General features: G+C 48.1%; 1 protein-coding gene and 1 long non-coding RNA gene across 2 annotated transcripts; one reads left to right on the plus strand and one right to left on the minus strand.

Annotated features, from left to right (window-relative positions):
- Nucleotides 1-5,161: 5,161 nt before the first annotated feature.
- Nucleotides 5,162-10,129, minus strand: VAMP1 (vesicle associated membrane protein 1). Its single transcript, XM_038381779.2, has 4 exons — nucleotides 9,732-10,129; nucleotides 6,876-7,005; nucleotides 6,574-6,732; nucleotides 5,162-5,670 (listed from the first exon to the last, which is right to left on the minus strand). Coding segments are annotated over exons 1-4 (423 nt in total). The 5' UTR covers nucleotides 9,734-10,129; the 3' UTR covers nucleotides 5,162-5,538.
- LOC122457295 lies at nucleotides 9,942-17,976 on the plus strand. Its single transcript, XR_006276780.1, has 2 exons — nucleotides 9,942-10,967; nucleotides 16,472-17,976. It is a non-coding gene; the product is annotated as an uncharacterized LOC122457295 (long non-coding RNA).
- The last annotated feature ends 1,418 nt before the right edge of the window (nucleotides 17,977-19,394 follow it).

A 19,394-nucleotide genomic window follows, 5' to 3' on the forward strand; every position in this document is an offset into this window, starting at 1 on the left:
GACATCTTGCATGCATTGTTAAATGCTATGTTTTAGTCGGGGTATTTTTTTTTTTGTAAAAGTCATGGACAGGTCACAGGCAGTAAACAAAAGTTCACAGCCTGTGACCTGTTCATGACTATATACCCCTGACTAAGTCTTAGGGAAGGGGGGAGCACAGGGGTGCTCAGGAGGGCAGCCCAGGTGTTTGGGGGGAGCAACCCAGGACCTCTGCAGCTGCTGAAGGAAAGGGGGGTAAGTGGGGGTACACAGCCTGGGACCCCCACTGGTGCTGGGGTGGGGGTTTGGCAAGGCTGGCAGACTCCCTACCTGGCTCTACAAGGCTCCCTGGAAGTGGCAAAATCCCTCGGCTCTTAAGTGGAGGTGCAGCTAGGGGGCTCTGTGCGCTTCCTCAGCCCTGGCTCCACAACTCTCATTGGCCAGGAACCGCAGCCAACGGGAGCTGCGGGAGAGGCGCCTGCGGGTTGAGACAGCGCACAGAGCTGCCTGGCTGCGCCTCTGCCTAGGAGCTGAGTGAGGGACATGTCACGATCCAGAAAGCCCTGAGGTAAGTGCCACCCAGAGCCCTCACCCCATCTCATGCCCCAATCCCCAGCCCTGAGCACCCTCCCACCCCTAAACTCCTGCTGCTCCTGGGCGAGGGGGACATGTGGCCCAAGACTGCCACAGCAGCAGCCTGTACAGCTGGCCCAGGGACTGCCCAAGCTGCTCAGAAAGCTCCCAGGCCAGTCGCACCTGCAGAAGTCACAGAGGCCCTGGAAAATCATGGAACCCATGACTTCCTTGACAAACTTGCAGCCTTAATTATTGCATCTTTGTTGATGTCTCCAAGCATATATAATGCTGTGTCCAAGGCCACAGCCTACATGCCAATGCCTTTGGGAGAGTCTAAGTGTACATGATGATGGATGTGGCTGCACCCGCACTATCATCATGTCTTTGCAGGCATCACCAACTATATGTGATGCAGTTTCAGTACATCATTGACTGCATGCTTTCTTCTGTTGTACATCAGAGAACTGTGGCCATCAATGGCAGAAATTAAAGGAAATACCATAGGAAGCTGGAAAGCAAGGAATGACCTCCTTCCCCCTCCACCTTCTCCTCCCCCCCCCCCAAAACCACTTTACAGCATGGGGAGGTTCATCAGACAAGCTGCAACTTTAATATTAATTCTTGTTCTTCCATCCCCATTTTAGAATGATCCCGCATGCAGTACCCTTGTAGAAATGGCTTTCTGTGGGAGGATACCAGCTCTGAGATGAAGATAGAAATGTGAGCCACCTCATTTCTGATAAGTATCATAAGTTACAATTTTAACCCCCACCACTTCCTTCTTCCTACCTGCCAGTGTGGGAATTTAATTTTCAGGGTTTCCCATGAGAAAGAGGAAAATGCTCTAAGGCCCACCTGTGCAGCTACAATAGGCACTGCAGCCCACTATTAACATGTGGCAGTCAAGGCATGAGCAGCCCCTCACCTCAGCAGGGACCAGGGCCAGCGAAAAGGTGAAGGGGCCAGGCCAGTGCTACAGCCAGTCCCTGCCAACACCCTCCACCTCAGCAGCAGACTAAGTACCTGAGCTTGTCACCCAGCAGCCCTGCCCTGATCCCTCACAAGCACACCCTACCCAGAAATGACAAAGGCTCAGGGGCCACCAGTTCCAGGCAAAGGCAGGTGCTGAACACAGCCAATATTGGATGGTCACAATTTTGGCATTGTGCATACAGAAATAAAGCAGCACCAACAAGACCCAGCCCTGGGAGCCCCCCCCTGCAAGGCCATAGGGCCCCCCCCAACAGATTGCCAAGTGCAGCGGCTCAGACCAGAAACAGGCACGGACCATCTGGCCTTCTTGAAATCATCCTGGAAGCAGCTGCCTCTCAGGGCCAGCTCCTTGTCCTCACTTTCCACCCACCATTTGGCAGCTCCACTTCACTCTCTGCTGCCCACTGGGGCACCAGGCTCCTTCAGCAGGGGACCATTGCCAGCCCCCACTCCACAACTGGGGGGGGTGGGGACAGGTATTCCACACAATTTGGGGGGCAGGCAATGCCCCCTTGAACTCCACCCCAACAAAACACCTAGGACTCTGTCACAGTTTAGGAACCATGCCCCCTTTCTCCTGATGGGTGTGTTTCCTTAACTCCCTTCTTCAAAGGGAATTACCTCCTCCCTGTCTTAGGGAGGTGTAGCTCTCAACCCTCTCTTCTCCAGTTGTGTTTTTCCTCTTACTCCCTTTCCTACATATTGCACCCACTAACTACCCCATCTGATAAATGGAGTGTCTCCTTTAAATTCAAATTTGAAGTCTTTCAGTGTCCTTCTGTTTATGGACATCTCCTTTGAGCACCTCATTCCTACATGGCCTCTGAACCTTCTATAATAACCTCCCAGTTGCAACACAGTTTTAACAGCACTGGACTACTACTTTCAACCTTAGTAAAGTCTGTTTTCAGTGAGGCAGAGCACGCATCTTCCTCCCACCCTCATTATGAGTGGTTGTCTGCCCTCTCACAAGTTCTTCCTCTTGGACACAAGACACTGCTTGATGGTGTAGAGCAGAAGAGCCAGGTAGGTCAGGCTCTTTATTACATTCTATGAGACAAGCACCAACTACTAACCCAAGTTCCTGACACTGATAGTAACACGGTTTAGGGTTGTCACCTTTCTTCCCAAGGGCATATTTGAGATCAGTAAAACAGAATGACTGAGAACCAGCTATGTACTTAAGAGTGGAACCACTGCCCTAAAGACAAGGGATAACCCTGGAATTGCAGATGTACTACCTTCCCCCCTTCCCACCTGCTGGAGCAGTTCAGGCTAGATACAAAGGAGTCAGCCCCCGCTCCCTCAGCCCCACCAGTAGTCCAGGGCCACCCTTCCCCACCTATATGTAGACCAAACAGACAAAATAAGGGAGTAGAATTGTGTTTATTAGCAGAGAGTTCAAAGTACATGAGCTGGGTGCTATCCATGCCCAAGGAGAAGGTTACAGTTATGTTCATAGAGAAAAAACAAGTCACATGTGTGAGACAGCCACTGAAGCCATGTGGAAAGGGAAGCAAGTCCCTTGCTTTAGGCTCAGAAGAACAGGGGTGGGGGAATATTTTTTGCTCGCACACAAAGAACCAGAAAGAGGGGCACAACATACAAAACTCCAACAGAAAGATAAATAGAAGAAACAGCCCAGAGGCCTCAGCCCCAGAGGAACAGGAGGGATGGGGGAGGGGGCTTGTCCAAGAAAGTTTGAACAATACCTGCTGGCTTGTGAGCCCTGCATCATCTTGCTTGCCCTCCCCCCCCAGATTATGGCATCAGTACAATCAGGCCCTAGCTCCTCTTCTGCAGATGTACTTCTGTCCATCCATCTCCACAGCTCAATTCGACAGAGGATAGTGGGAAGCACTCAGAACGAGGGCCACTTCACTCCAGATCTTCGGTTTTGCCCTCCCCAAGATGGGGAGGGATGGGGAATTACAGGCATATGGACTCAGCGTAAATGAAATGCTGGTTCATGGAGGTGAGCAAGCAAAACCCATACCCTTCCCAGAATGTCCTATTGCAAGAGTCTTTTCTTCCTTTACCAGCATTCAGTCTACCTCACACCCATGAAACTCCACAGATGGCATCCTTCTTTCCCTTGCCCCTGCACGCAAGTCTCAGTGCATTCTAATTCATAGCCAGGGCTCCCTGAACTGAGGAACCCTTCCTTTTGGTCTAGGATACAAGAAACATTGCTCCTTCTCCCTACACTCTTCCCTCAGTGATTCTGTTTGAGAACAAAATACTCACAAGAGGTTCTGGAGTGTGCAGCTCATTTCATCCACAGAATTCACCTCAACACTTCAAGGACTCAGAGCAGCTGTGCAGCTCTTTTGTGCCTCCATTTTCCCATCTCTGAAGAGAGGTGACTTACCCACAGAAGGTTACACAGTTTTACCTGCTCCCAACTCCCCACCTTCCCAGAACTGGACTAGATAACAGAAACTCTGGAGAGAGCCCAGTATAGACTCAAAAGTCTAAACTAGAGTTTGTAGCACTAGCATATAGCAAGAGTTTTAGGCTTATGGACCAGGCAGATTTGCCAAGATCCAAGAGATGCTGAACAGAGTTCTCAAGACATTTTCCCAAAGCTCTTTCTCAAAGCAGAGCTCTACTTTACTACCATTTTTGGTAACTCCTTCAGAGAATGAGGCTTTGGAGAAAGATCAGAGCAGAAGATGGGGACTTGCCCAGAAACACAGGATGCAGTTGCTCAGCTGACTATTTAAGCAACAGAGACCCCCCGCACCTGGGACCCCCCAACCCATGTCTTCCTTCATGCAACAGAAGGAGGTACACAGCTTGATGAAGCAAGAAAAATCCAGAATTCCCACTCACTCCCTCTACTAGTCCTGGTTCCCTCCATGCCCTGGACTTCCTCTGAATAAGGTGCATGCCAATAGCTAACCAGGGTGACATCCTGACAAGTCTGAATCTGTTACAGAAATACCAACCCCTGATATAGCCACTACTGTTGTCCTTGTGGCGAAGGAAAAAGGATCACCAACCCTTCTTGTTGCATTCCTGTGAAGCAGAGGGCTGCCGCAACAAGAGCAAGGCACAACCCATCACTATCTGTGGGGAGCTGAAGGCTAAGTGACCACCATAAACTAGTTTAGACTTCAGCAGTTAAAGAGAAACTCCCCAAGAGCTGAGGCCAGATGCTCTCCTCTGAGGTTAGACACTACTCTAATCAATTTCACACTGGAGTCCTCCTTCGGGGTTCATCACAGCCAGGGAACTGCTTTGAGGAAGCTCATATTGCTGAAGTACACCCTTTAGGTACAGTTATGATGAAGGTGACTAAGCAATGCCTCACTCAAATTCAGATTTTTAAAAAATTAATCTCAAACGTAAGAGTGGGAGAAACATCTTCCCCTTCCCCCAAACTGAGCTGTCCCTTCCTGGGGCTGCAGCAGGTGCTGAAGGGGTTAAACCTAGGTCCAGAAGACAGTTGTTTCAGAATCTTACACAGAAGACAAACAAAACCAACAGAAGAACCGAAGATGAAGCAGCCACATGAAGGTGGGAGCGGGGACAAGGAATGAGACAGGAAAAGGGGAAGGTGGACTGCAGACTGAGGGGCTATGTTCTCAAGTACAAAAGTAAACTGGAGACAGAATGCAACAGAAGGAAAAGAAAAAGAAGAGAACAAGAGGGCAAGTTACACCAAGGCCCCACAGTAGGCAACCAAGGCCTACAAACCCCCAGCCAGGGTAGGGGCTTCCCAACCTTTCCATTCCCATGCCTTTCACTCTTGGGAGAAGAACTCCTCTGTCCCACTAGAGGGAAGGTCTCATTTCCCCCCCCCCCCCCAAGAAGAAAGAGCTCTCAGACTGGGTCCTTTATATGCTATTTTTAACATAGCATTTCCCTGTGGAGTTTCCCCAGATACTCCATCCTTCACCAGGCATTTGGAAGGTACCTTTTCCCTTAACCAGCAGGCAGAAGCTACCATTTGAACATGCAGGGTACTCTCAGACCTTTAGTCCCTTAACCAAAAGGGAGAAGGTGGAATTTTCCAAGAGTTGGGGGCTCCCTGACCCTCCATTCAGATTCCATATGGTACTTACGTACAATCGCCACCATCACAATGGCACAGATCACTCCAAGTATGATCATCATCTGGGAAGAAAGATTGTGAAGGATTAATACTCTCAGAAGGGGTTATTATGGGATGGAGTACTGCCAAGGTATCTCATCCATACCCTAGAGACAAGAAAGCTCAGAATTCCAGTACTTCCATACAGGACAGCCTGGTGCAAAACAACATTTCCTCTTTTCAGCCCCCAGTGTCACAAACCTGCTTCAACAGCCAAGAGATGAACATCCAGGATGAATCAGGAATCTCCAAAGAAGGGGGAGCAGCAAATCCTAAATTAGCAGCACAGCAAGTTTTCCTCAAATCCTAGGCCATGGATGCAATGCTGACCCAATTGGTTCTAATCTCTAATCTTCTCCCCACCTTCCCAATCAGTCCCCAAGGCCTCTCATGCAGAGCAGTGAGGAAGCAGCAGGGATCTAGTGGAAGGCTGCACTCCACAACCCCTCAGGGAGGGTATGAAGAGATCCAGGTCATTCTCCTTCCTGCGCATCTTGCCTACCAAAGAGGGCTTGGGGCAGCTTCATGCTGAAACCACAGCCCTAACTGTACAAAGTGCAACTGTCTTATAACCCCAGCTTCACTTTGATGCAATCAGAGACTACTTGTACCTGCTGACGGGGAGCAGGGGGAGGAGGGAGAAGAAAGGGAGGGGCACAATCTCAGAAAGACTCAAGTCACACACACCACACCACCCGGCCCCAGGGAAAGCAGTAGTGCTTCAGAGTAGCTCCCAACTTTCTCCACTCCTACCTCTGCATGCCTAGCTTGCTGGCTCAGCTGCTCTACAGGGAGGGGCCCGGCTGCATCATGTGACTAAGCAATCTGGGGAGGCATGTGCCCCCCTCCCCACCCACCCGTGGCCTCTGGATGCAGCCGAGGGAGACACGGAACAACTTCAGATCTGGACTCACTGGAAGGCTCACCTTACAGTTCTTCCACCAGTACTTCCTCTTTAGTTTTCCTGCACTTGTTTTAAATACTGAGGCACCAGCCTCAAGTGCCTCTGCCTTGCCATCCATCTCGGTCAGCCTGATGTCTCGATCCAGCACTTTCTCCACATTCACACTCATTATGCTCACCACCTGCAAAAGAAGAAGAAAAAAAGGAGAATGTGTTACCACTGGCACAGAGGGAGGCAAAGAAGCAAGAACAGGATTCTAATCCATCACCCTAGCCCTAGACATTACAATAAAAATTAGTAAGAGACCAAGCTCATGAAACTTACCTCCTCCATCTGAGCCTGGGACTGCTGCAGCCGAAGGTTACTACTCATGTTGGGGGGAGGCCCAGGGGGACCCCCACCAAAAGCACCCCCTTCTGGGGCCTCAGGAGCAGATTGCTGAGCTGGATCAGACCTGATGAGACAAGGAACAACAACAACAAAGGAAACAGAGTAACATGGGTCCATCTATGAACCTCAGATTTAAGAGAAAAGAAGAACTCAGAAGTCAAATCCCAAACTGAAAAGCCAGGAAGAAGCTCAAGAACAGATACAGGATCTCAAACTGAGGGAGGATATGTAGAGAGTTTCCATGTGGGGGGAGGTTGTCAATCCTGGTTCCAGCACTACTGAGTATTTTCATTAATGATTTGGATAATGGCATTGAAATTATGCTTATAAAATGTATGGATGAAGCCAAGCTGGGAGGAGTGGCAAGCACTTGGCAGATAAGTTTAGAATTGAAAGTGACAGTAACAAATTGGATAACTGGCTTGAATTCAACAAGATGAAATTCACTAAAAACAAGCATGATGTAGTTGACATAGTTCACAACTCCAAATGCACAACTACAAGATAGAGAATAACTAGCTAGGTCAGGAGTGGCCAACCTGTGGCTCTGGAGCCACATGCAGCTCTTCAGAGATTAATATGCGGTTCCTTGCATAGGCATTGATTCCAGGGCTGGAGCTACAGATGCTAACTTTCCAAGGTGCCGGGGGGTGATCACTGCTCAGTCCCCTGCTCTGCCCCAGGCCCCAACCCTACTCCACCCCTTCCCTCAAGGCCCTTGCCCCTTCCCCCAAGCCTGCCATGCCCTCGCTCCTCCCCCTCCCCCACAGAGCCTCCTGCACATGCTAAACAGCTATTGCAGCAGGTGCTGACTGGCAGGGCTGCTGGCAGGCGCTGGAGTTGATGGGGGACTGTTGACTTATTACTGTGGCTCTTTGGCCATGCACATTGGTAAATTCTGGCTCCTTCTCAGGCTCAGGTTGGCCACCCCGGACTAGGTGGTAGTACTGCTGAAAAGGATCTGGGAGTTATAATTGATCACAAATTGAAAATGAGTCAACATGATGCAGTTGCAAAAAAGGCTAATGTCATTCTGTGATATGTTAACAGGAGTGTTGTATGTAAGACACAGGAAGAAGTTGTCCCGCTCTGCTCAGCGCTGATGAGGCCTCAGCTGGAGTCCTGTGTCCAATTCTGGGCACAAGATGTGGACAAATTAGAGAGAATACAAAGGAGAGCAACAAAAATGGCGAGATTTAAAAAACTGGACCTATGTGGAAAGATTAAAAAAAATGGGTATGTTTAGTCTTGAGAAGACAACTAGTGACGGGGAACCTGATAACAGGCTTCCAATATGTTAAGGAACATTAGAGAAGTGTGATCAATTGTTCTCCATGTCCCCTTGAGGTAGGAAAAATAATAATGGGCTTCCTCTGCAGTAAGGGAGAGTCAGGTGAGATATCAAGAATAGGCTTTCAAGTGAGGTTGTGGAATCCCCCATCACTGGAGGTTTTTAAAAACAGGTTGGACCTGACTTATGTTTACTTGTTCCAGTCTCAGTGTATGGGGCTTAACTTGACCTCAAGATCCCTTCCGGACCCACATTTCTATGATTCTATGGCACACAGCTGCCTAATGCCAGGCAACAACAAATAAGGGCCAACTTTAAAGGAAAGAAACAGAAGCGAGGGAAGGGAATTGAATCTAGCAGTAAACCTGCATATGTGCATGCAAAACTGGAATCACAAGGCAGGCTGTTGAGATCTGCCCAGCTGGACAACACAACTATCTTGCTGCCCCCACAATCATCTTTAACAGATTTCTGCCATTTAGGAATCAAGGCTCCATTTCCCTGTCTACGGAACCAATCTGGGGACTGCAGCTACTTGAAGCATTCACCGCACAGGACCACTACAAACGAGGATGCTTACAAGTTCCCCTCCCACATCATCCAAGAAACTAATCAGCACCACTTGAGCAGGGACAACTAGAGCCTGCAGATTTTTTTTATGGGGGGGGGGGCAGTCTCAGAGCAGCTCCCTGGGCCCCACAGGGCAGACAAGCCGCCTCCCAATCCTAGACAAGCTTCTACTGGGAGAGGCGAGCCCATTCCAAACGCCATTACAACCTGGGCAAAGAGACACTACCCCCGCCCTCCCCCCCCATACGCACCTCTTACTTTCAGCTGCAGGGAGCCAGAACCACCTAGTGCCTTGCCTGACAGGCGCCACTGATAGGCGGGGGGGGCACGAAGCAGGATCCCCCGGCAGTCCCCTAGAACATGGGACTTCATGGTGGAGCCTCTGCCTATAACACCTGCACAGCAAGAGACCCCCAGCCTCTGAGCCCTTGGCCGGAGGGAAGGCCGCTGGGAACGAGACACGACACACGGGCTGCTGCAGCTGGCCGGGCAGAGCAGGGCAGGGCGGCGTGAGCACCGGGCAGAGGCCGCTGTGCGGGGCGGGTCTGGCCACAGACGTTGATGGGACACAGGCAGAAGCGCAGGAAGGGCCATGTCGCGCCAGCCGAGACTCCCACCCAGCGAGGGAAGGGGGCCAGTCCTGAGGCCGCCGGGGAGAGACGGCCGCTGGCAGCACGCAGGCAGCCCCTTGTCCCAGGGAGGTGGCGGGTCCATCCTGCGGGCTAGAGGAGCCTCCCCTCCCTGCAGGCTGCTCAGCCCCAGGCGAGGCTGCGGCAGAGATCGGGGCCGCTGCCAGCACTTCGCCCAGGGCAGCGCCCAATCCCCGCTCAGGGGCCGCAGAGCCACAGCCGCTACAATGCGCCACTCGGCGCCGGCACCCTGGGGAACGCGGCTCTGCGCCCGCCCAGCGCCGCGTCCCCAATACTCACATGGCTCGGCGCTGCGCCGGGCCGGGCTGGGAACGCGCACTCGGAGCTCCGCGTCTCCCCCAGCTCCGCTCCTGCCCGGACTTTCGGCCGCCGCGCCCCTCCCCTTTTATAGTCTGGGGATATTTGACCCCGCCCACCGTGGCCAAATCAACGCCGCCGGAGCACACGGCCGCGCCCCCTCCTGTCTGCAACCGTCCCTTCAGGCCGGCGGCCGAGCGCCTCCCTCTCGCTCCGCACAACCAAACAGCTCCACCCCGGCTCCCGCCAACCGCCGCCTCACGGTCCCCCAACCCCGCTGTGCAGGGAGCTGCAGCCTCCGTTCCGGCCCAATCAGAACGTTCGCTGCCCGCTCCCCAAACCAGCCGCTGGACCCTCCTCTGGCCTCGCGCCACCGCACCTTCAGGCCACGCCTACCCCTTTTAAAGGGCGTTTAACCCCCCCCCCTCCCGCCGAGGGTTGTATGGGTGTGGTGAGGGCTCCCCTCGAGTCCCCACGCCCCGAATGGAGAGAAGGCTGCGCAGCGGGAGCGGGAGCCAGATAATGGGTGTTGACACGGGAAAGAAGAGGACCCTGTAAAGTGGAGAAAGAAGCGCAGAAAATCCAGCCGGGAGCAGGCGCAGTCGTTGCAGGGCCGAGCTGCGGCCTGAGACCATCAACTGCACCAAGACGTCATCAGAACAGTGGCGTGTGCGCCTACCAGACTGAGAACAATAATCGCCAGGGCATCGCAGCCTGATGTACCAACCTCACCACAGCAAAGCTCACATGTGGTTCAGCCCTGAAAGAAGTTGGGGCTAAGGACTGTCGCCCCCCCCCCCCATGCGGAATACTGACATAGCCTATATCGCACCGCCCCCCTCCCCCGTGACTCATAGAGACTCCACAGCCGCAGGTGACACTAGCCAAACTTCTGCCACACGCCCTTCCCCTCCCACGCATTAGCCACGATTCCTGGTGCAGGGCTCCAATGTGTTGATTCATTTGCTTCTCCTACTCTATAGAGATCAACTATTTATTTCAGAAGGTGAAGAAAGCTAGGAGGGGAGAGGCTGTTCTAGATTTGATTTCGACAGAGGGACGAACTGGTTTTGAACATGAAAGTGGAAAGCAGCTTGAGTGAAAGTGATCATGAAATGGTACAGTTCATGAGTCTAAGAAATGGCAGGAGCCACAACAGCAAAATAAAGACAACAGATTTCAAGAAGGCAGACTTTAGCAAACTCAGGAAGTTTGTAGGTAAGATACCATGGGAAGCACGTCTAAGAGGAAAAATAATTGAAGACAGCTCGTAGTTTTTCAAAGAGACGTTATTAAGGGCACAAGAGCAAAACTATCCCACTGTGGAGGAAAGATTGGAAGTATGGCAAGAGATCACCTTAAACTTAGCCAGATCTTCAATGATCTAAAAATCAAAAGAGTCCTACAAAACATGGAAATGGTCAAATTACAAAGGATGAATATACAAAAATAACAAGTATGAAGGGAGAAAATTAAAAAGGCACAAAAAAAGATCAAACTAGCTAGAGACATAAAGGGTAACAAGAAAACATTCTACAAATGCATTGGAAGCAAGAGGAAAACCAAGGACAGGGTAGGCCCATTACTCAAGGGGGGGGGGGAAATAACAGAAAATGTGGAAATGGCAGAGGTGCTTAATGACTTGTTTAAGAGTAGCAGCTGTGTTAGTCCATATCCGTAAAAAGAAAAGGAGTATTTGTGACACCTTAGAGACTAACAAATTTAGTAGAGCATAAGCTTTCGTGAGCTACAGCTCACTTCATCGGATGCATACAGTGGAAAATATTGTGGGGAAATTTTATATACACAGAGAACATGAAACTTGTTTGTCTTTAAGTACCACCAGACTCCTTGTTGGTTTTCACCAAGAAAGTTGGTGACAAATGGACGTTTAACATAGTGAATGCTAGTGAAAATGAGGTAGCATCAGAGGCTAAAATAGGGAAAGAACAAGTTAAAAATTATTTAGACAAGTTAGATGCCTTCAAGTCACCAGGGCCTGTGGAAATGCATCCTAGAATACTCAAGGAGCTGACTGAGGAGATATTTGAGCCATTAGTGATTATCTTTGAAAAGTCCTGGAAGATGGGAGAGATTCCAGAAGACTGGAAAAGGGCATATATAGTGCCAACCTATAAAAAGGGAAATAAGGACAACCCAGGGAATTACAGACCAGTCGGCTTAACTTCTGTACCTGGAAACAGGACTGGCCTTATCATGAGGTGAAATGAGGTGGCTGCCTCAGGTGCCAGACTAGGGGGAGGCACTTGGACTCAGAGTGTAGAAAATTGTGTCTGCTGCTGGTGCATATGTATTCTCTCTGCTCTAGATGCACAGAGATGGTGGAGGGCTGTGCTGGAGGAAGGAGGGCACAGGAGACATAACAGGCAGGTAGCAGAAAAGGTGAAAGGGAATAACAGAAAGCAGCAGGAGCTGCAGGGAAAGAGAGGAGGAGGAGCCTCTTAGGTACCACTCTAGCACCCCCAGGAGCCTGGACTGATTAATACCAGCTTCTCAGGGAGCTTCCTGTTTCCTTCTGCTTCCCTGAACCCACTTGAGGAGAACAGGCAGTCAACTGAAGTAGTAGGAGCCAATTAGGCCCTTAAGATGCTGATCTTCCCTCACTCAGGCCCTGCTACCAGCCTGCTTATTTGTCCCCTTCAGTAGAGTGTTGAGAGCCACTATAGCTGGCACAGAACAGCAATCATGAGTGAAAGAAGAAAATGCCCCTCTGAGGCAGTATTCAGAAAAAGAAAGCAAGCAAAGGAAATTTTTCTAGCTAAGCAGGAAGGAGCTCTCCTGAGATGCATAGACACAAATGTTCATGGGGAGCCTTCTGGCCCCAGTGAGGATGTGAGTGGTGAGGAGATGCCTGATCTTCCAATTAGTCAGAGTGCAGGTGACCTGGCAGCTACTGCAGCATCCATATCTCCATCTCAAATGGATGTAACCATGCACATTCCTGAAGAAAAGTGTAGATCAGAGAAGTGTGATGGAGGCACAAGAAACAGCTGCTGGTGAGTTTAGTTCCTTAGGTCTAGATGATCTGTGGACCCACTTAAGCAGTAGCCTGAGGGACTTCCTTGTACTGCATGGACCACAGCAAGTGAAAAACTTCACATTCTCGAAAGACAATGAAAATAGAAGTTTCCATCCAACACATTACTGGCGTGAAATCCCCAATGGTGACAAAGTGGAGAGGCCATGGCTTATGTACTCAAAAACCCAGAATGCTGCATACTGTTTTTGTTGCAAACTCTTCCAGTCTAACGTTCCAGACACATTGGGTTCTACAGGAACAAAAGACTGGAAAAATCTGGCTAGAAATCTGGCATGCCATGAGAAGACACCATATCACCAGAGAGCAGTCCATAGGTGGAAAGAGCTTGAGATGACACTCAGGTTAAAGGCCACCATCGATGATCAGCATCAAGAGAAGATTGCATCAGAGTCTCTTGACTGGCAAAATGTTCTGATAAGGCTCATTGCCATTGTGAGAATGCTTGCTACCCAAAACCTAGCACTGCATGGCACTTCAGATCAGCTGTATGTGCCGAACAATGGAAACTTCCTTCCTTTCTTTAAACACAAAAAGAAGCTTGCAAGAAGTGGAAGATTGGACAAATGATCAGGGAAGAGTATAAAAATATTGCTCAGGCATGCAGGAGTGAAATCAGGAAGGCCAAATCACACCTGGAGGTGCAGCTAGCAAGAGATGTTAACAGTAACAAGAAGGGTTTCTTCAGGTATGTTAGCAACAAGAAGAAAGTCAAGGAAAGTGTGGGCCCCTTACTGAATGAGGGAGGCAACCTAGTGACAGAGGATGCGGAAAAAGCTAATGTACTCAATGCTTTTTTTGCCTCTGTTTACACGAACAAGGTCAGCTCCCAGAGTGGAGGTGATAAAGCCTATTAAACACCAAATTAGGAAGATAGATGAGGCCATAGTTGCCATTATGGAGGATAATGCTATGACAGAAACTGTTTGTGGGAGAACAGTGGCAGAGGGAAATGGAATCACCAGAAACATACATCACTTCAAATTTCTGTGTGGCTTAGTGTTGTGACATGACATACTGTTTGAAATAAATGTTGTAAGCAAGAGACTCCAAGGTGTTGACCTCGATATATCTAGAGCAATGGAACAACTGGACAAAGAAAAGTCATACATACAGTCTTACCGGTCTGATGAAGGATTTCAAAACATTCTGAAGAGTGCACAGAAGTTGGCAGAGGAACTTCTCACTGAAGCTATTTTCCCACCCATTCAATACAAGAGTCATTGAAGAAGAAATCATTTTGATTACGAGGCACAGGATAATCCCATAAGAGACCCCAAACAACAATTCAAAGTTGAATTCTTTAACCAGGTGCTAGATTGTGCAATACAGTCAGTTGAAGAACGTTTCATGCAGCTCAAGGAACACAGCAGTATATTTGGGATGTTGTATGATATTCCAAAACTCTTCACCATACCTGAAGAAGACCTACACCCAGCAATGCAGGGCACTAGAGACAGTGTTGACACATGACGACATGTGTGTTATTGATGCAAGTGATTTAGGTGATGAACTGAAAGCCCTTTCAAGATATATTTCAGCAGGATCAACTCCAAAGGCAGTTTTGGAATATGTGTGCACAAATAAGATGACCACCCTCTTTCCAAATGCTTTTGTTGCTCTGCACGTACTTCTAACACTTCCTGTTACAGTTGCCAGTGGAGAACGCAGCTTCTCCAAGCTGAAGTAAATAAAAACACATCTACATTCCACAATGACACAGGAGAGGCTGGTCGGCCTTGCAATCGTCTCAATAGAGCATGAGCTGGCCCAGACTGTGAACCTTCAGGAAGCAGTTCAAATCTTTGCAACCAAGCAGGCACGGAAAGCACCACTTTGATTATTCAAATAGATAAAAATGCCAGTGTTTACTATGCAGATAAGAAAAGTTACATTTGTTGTTCAGGCATTTGATAGTTAAGTGTTACTTAAAATTTTTGAACAAGGCATTTTAAGTTGTTAGTTCTCCTTTACTGGGATAGGTAGCAGCACAGTACCATGAGAGAAGTAGAACAGGAAGAAGGCAGAATTGAGACCTTTCAAAGTTTTGGCCCAAGCGAGGGGATATGGGGGCGTTATTTGAGCTCCCTGCCTCAGGTGCCAAAATGTTGTGGGCCGGCCCTGCCTGGAAAGATAATGGAGCAAATAATTATGCAATCAATTTGCAGTAAGATAGAATAGAAGATAGTAAGGTGATAAGCAACTGCATGGATTTGTCAATAACAAATTGCGTCAAACAACCTGATAGCTTTCTTTGACAAAGTAATAAGCCTTGTGGATAGGAGTCCAGTTCTGTTCAATATATTCATCATCAATCATTTAGATAATGACAGAGAGAGTACATTTATAAAGTCAGAGAACGATACTAAGCTGGGAGGGGTTGCAAGTGCTTTGGAGGATACGATTATAATTCAAAATGATCTGGACAAACTGGAAAAATGAGCTGGAATTATTGGAATGAAATTCAATAAGGACAAATGCTAAGTACTCCACTTAGGATGCACACATACAATATGGGAAATGACTGCTTAGGAAGGAGTACTGCAGAAAGGGATCTGGGGGTCATAGTGGACCACAAGCTAAATAAGAGTCAACAGTGTAACACTGTTGCAAAAAAAGTGAACATAATTCTGGGATGTATTAGCAGGAGTGTTGTAAGTAAGACATGAAAAGTAATTCTTTTGCTCTATTCTGTGCTGATTAGGCCTCAACTGAAGTATTGTGTCCAGTTCTGGGTGCCACATTTCAGAAAAGATGTGGACAAATTGGAAAAAGTCCACAGAAGAGCAACAAAAATGATTAAAGGTCTAGAAAACAACCTATGAGGCGAGATTGAAAAAAAAAATGGTTTTGTTTAGTCTGGAGAAGAGAAGACTGAGACGGGACATAACAGTTTTCAAGTACATAAAAGATTGTTACAAGGAGGAGGGAGAAAATTGTTCTTCTTAACCTCTGAGGATAGGACAAAGAGCAATGGGCTTAAATTGCAGCAAGGGAGGTTTAGGTTGGACGTTAGGAAAAACTTCCTGTCAGGATGGTAAAGCACTGGAGGGAGGTTTGCCTAGGGAGGTTGTGGAATCTCCATCATTGAAGATTTTTAAGAGCAGGTTAGACAAACACCTGTCAGGGATGGTCTAGATCAGCGGTCCTCAAACTTTTGTACTGGTGACCTCTTTCACACAACAAGCCTCTGAGTGCAATCCCCCCTTATAAATTAAAAAACACTTTTTTATATTTAACACTATTATAAATGCTGGAGGTGAAGCGGGGTTTGGGGTGGAGGCTGATAGCCTCCCCATGTTATAACCTCACAACCTCCTGAGGGGTCCCAACCCCCAGTTTGAGAACCCTTGGTCTAGATAATATTTAGTCTTGCCAGGAGTGCATGGGACTGGACTAGATCACCTCTCGGGGTCCCTTCTAGTCCTATGATTCTCCTTGCCAAGCCACCTTGCAGTTCCATCTACTACTAACAAATGTTATCTGTTGTGTAGAGATTGTGAAAAAAAAAATCAGAAAACCCTGAGTTGTGTCACAGCACTGAAAGCAGTCATGCTTTGGGAGGAGATATGTCCTTTATTTTACCCATTCCCTTTAAAAGATTCACTAACGCTTAGTTTCACTAACATTCAATTTATTCAAGAATTGTTTGGTGTGTTTACAGGGCTAAGGTCCCACCAAAGTGGAAATCAAGATGGACCCATAACTAGGATGCCTCCAGATGATACAGATTTAATGAATAAGCCCCTGGAAGTACGTGCATTCATCTTGTAGATGATGAAGCCAGTCAGCTCAGTTCCTAACAGTCAACCATCGTATCTGGAAAAAGATCTCAGTGCCTCTGCAACAGCCCTGGGAACACCCATGATTAGTGTGCATGTAGCACAGGTGTTTTCTACCATCAGTCCTCCAAAGATTCTCAAGATTAAACCTGAGTTGAGGTATAATCTACCCCATCCCATCAAGGGAAAAGGAGCGGTTCTTTCTATATCCCGGCACAGGTTAAGAGCAGATGTAGCATGTTCATAGCTTGACCCACAAACACACCATCCTTTATTAGAGTGACAGGATATGAACTACTAATAAAATGAGGTTAAAAAGTTTGGGAAACAAGTTAGGAGAAACTGATAGGATTAGAAAGGGAAAGCAAAGAGATAAGAGGTGTGGAATAGAAGGAATACAGGAGATTTGGGGAAGCAAAAAGTGGGTGGCTGCAGGTAGGCTGAGCAGTCAATACATTGCTGCTGGAGCTATATTTTGTACAGCAGAATTTGATAGCTCAAGCATACGTCTCATAGGCTGAAGCAGCAGCATGGTCAGAAACTCTAAAGCTTTGTCTACACTAGCACTTTTGTCCACCCAGGGTGTGAAAAAACACACACACCCCCCTTTTGTTTCACTGACAAAAGTGCTGGTATGGACAGTGCTATGTTGGCAGAACGGCTCTCTCCTGCTGGCATAGAGTGGCTACACAGGAGACCTTACAGTGGCACAGTGTAAGGTCCATAGTGTAAACATAACCTCTGGAGCACTCTGATAGGGTTTGTAGCCTCCATAGGAGTAGTGCTTTCAAGCTCTTCCATCAAGGCATGAAGGTACACAAGGTGGAGTAAGAGCCAAAGTTGTAGCAAGGTCTAAGGAAACAGCCCTCTGTCACCTGACTAGAAACCTATTGCTGACCCTCCTAAGGGCCAGAATTCTTCCATTATGTCCCTCTGCAGACAAAGGGTTCAGCTGTGTTCCATGCTGGGGTACAACCCAAGCAGCAAACATTTCCAATTCCTGCCTCCCACTGCATCAGAATGGAAACTACTGCTCTCTGCCAGGACACCAGCTAAAACTTCCAAGAGAGCACTGCTACTCCAGTTTCAATTCTCCAGTCACAACTGCTGTCCCCACAACTGGAGAAAGGAGGGAAATGAACTCAGTTCTTCTGTCACAGCTTCCTTATCGAGGCTAACTCTTGATGCAATAACACCTCAATGCAACACTGCTCCTCCCGGGACACCACAGAACTCCTCATTCAGCTGTGTCTCCACTGAGGCTTTGGTACATCAGGGGCTCCCTATGACAGAAATTTCAGCGAAGCCAATGATCTGCTGATGCTTCATTACAGAAGAACTGGCATACACTAGCCCAAGACCCCATCCACAACCAGACATGTCAAACCCGCAAAAAAACTACAGAAATTGGGCTTGTTTTTGGCTTAATTAGCTTGTGAGTTACTTGTTGGCTAGTTTTTGGCTTGTAGCTTTATGCTTCTTTTTTTCTGATCAGCTCCTGGAAAGCAGGGGCAAGGGGGGGGAAAGCAGGGGGAAGAGAGTCAGGGGTGCACAGCAGGCCCACCAGTCCCAGACTGCACGCTAGGGGATCTAGTCACATAGAGTGTTGAGGTTCTTAGGGATTGGCTTGTTTTGAAATGGGATTAGCTTGATTTTTAGTTTACTGTGAAAATCAGGGTGCTTATTTACCATGTGAAAGTTGGCAACTGTGTCCACAACCCTTTTTCCCTCTCCCACCACAAGTCTGCCTCACATCCCCTTACTGTACGCAGTGTTGTAGCTATGTCAATCCCAGAATTTGGTTCAATAAAAGATATAACCTCATCCACCTTGTCTCTCTCGCTTCCCCTTGTAAATCCCCACACAGCTACTAGATAATGCACCAAAGGACAGAGCTGAGTAGAGTGGGGATGGGAATTTAGCAACATTCAGAGAGGCACTGAATATTATCTGGTTATAATTAATAATTTTTTTGGAAGGGCTATTAAATCTTATACTTGGTTTCAGCCCATCTCTAACTGTGAACTAATGGGGGGCAGAGTACCACAGATCTGCCTACGCCAGGTTTCTTGCGCCTGCCTCTGAAGGATCTGGTACTGGACCCCTCTATGAGACAGGACTCTTGACCCCAGCTCTGATCCAGCTACAAGAGCCTGATGACAACCTGACTTCAGGGAAAATTTCAAAACGGGTTTCTCTAAATTTCACCTGCTTAAGTTACATTAGTAACCTTTGGCTAAGAAAATTTACCTGTTCAGGGTGTATATTAAATATAGAGATTAAACACAGGAAGTAGTGTGTATTAAAAGGATTAATCATCCTTTAAAGACAAATTTCAATGCAACTTCAATTCTCGGCTGTTAAGGTAACTTCAGCATTACTCAAGTCACAATTCATTGGAGGGTTCTGAAGGAGAGACAGATGACTATACTGTGAGCTGTAGCAGATGGGGAATCAGTGGAGAAGGAGAATACAAGAGAGACTTGCAACTCTCTGGGAGAATTATAAAATGGAATTAAGGTTGTCTGAGTGCTGGTAATTGAAAACATTTAATGTTTTGTGTCATTTCTATATTAAGGTTGGTGTGACAAACTATGAAGCTGGAAACCAGACACTATAGGGAGGGATTGCAATAGAGGAAGATGGGGAGCCAAACTAAGGGAAGCAGTAAGAAGATAAATTTAAGGGTGGTGGTGGAGGAGGAATAATCAGCAAAGGTGTGCAAAGGGAGCTCAGGACTGGACAAGCAGGAGGGTCTGTGAGTTGGAACTGAGCTTCAAGTGAGACCAGAAGTAGAAGGTGGTT

The sequence above is a fragment of the Dermochelys coriacea genome, chromosome 1 (assembly GCF_009764565.3).
Source record: "Dermochelys coriacea isolate rDerCor1 chromosome 1, rDerCor1.pri.v4, whole genome shotgun sequence".
In the NCBI taxonomy this organism is placed as follows: domain Eukaryota; kingdom Metazoa; phylum Chordata; order Testudines; family Dermochelyidae; genus Dermochelys; species Dermochelys coriacea.